General features: G+C 47.9%; 1 protein-coding gene across 1 annotated transcript in view; it reads right to left on the bottom strand.

Annotated features, from left to right (window-relative positions):
- LOC125482501 (RNA-binding protein 25-like) overlaps positions 1 to 482 on the bottom strand; it is a gene marked incomplete at both ends in the record, with an annotated part of 1,560 nt that overhangs the window by 699 nt on the left and 379 nt on the right. The window contains one exon of the mRNA XM_048594585.1: positions 232 to 429. Coding sequence (XP_048450542.1) covers positions 232 to 429 — 198 coding nt within the window. The remainder of the gene's footprint in view (positions 1 to 231; positions 430 to 482) is intronic.

Here is a 482-nt window from a genome sequence, read left to right as displayed (position 1 = left end):
TTCTTCTCTCTCTCTCTCCTCCCTCTCTCTTTCTTCTCTCTCTCTCTCCTCCCTCTCTCTTTCTTCTCTCTCTCTCTTGCTTCCTCTCTCTCTCTTTCTTCTCTCTCTCTCTTTCTCCTGTCTCTCTCTCTCTTGCTTTCTCCTGTCCCTCTCTCTCTTTCTCCTGTCTCTCTCTCTGTCTCTCTCTCTGTCTGTCTGTCTCTCTCTGTCTCTCTCTCTGTCTGTCTGTCTCTCTCTCTCTTTTTCTTCTCTCTCTCTCTCCTCCCTCTCTCTTTCTTCTCTCTTGCTTTCTTCTGTCTCTCTCTCTTTTTCCTGGCTCGCTTTCGTCTCTGGCTCGCTCGCTTTCGTCTCTGGCTCGCTCGCTTTCGTCTCTCTCTCTAAATTCTCGCTTTCGTCTCTCTCTCTAAATTCTCTCTTTCTTCGCTCTCTCTAAATTCTCTCTTTCTTCGCTCTCTCCCTCTTTCTTCGCTCTCTCCCTCTTT

The sequence above is a fragment of the Rhincodon typus genome, unplaced genomic scaffold (assembly GCF_021869965.1).
Source record: "Rhincodon typus isolate 14 unplaced genomic scaffold, sRhiTyp1.1 hic_rhity00011314, whole genome shotgun sequence".
Lineage (NCBI taxonomy): Eukaryota > Metazoa > Chordata > Chondrichthyes > Orectolobiformes > Rhincodontidae > Rhincodon > Rhincodon typus.
This window is presented reverse-complemented; position numbering and strand designations above follow the sequence as displayed.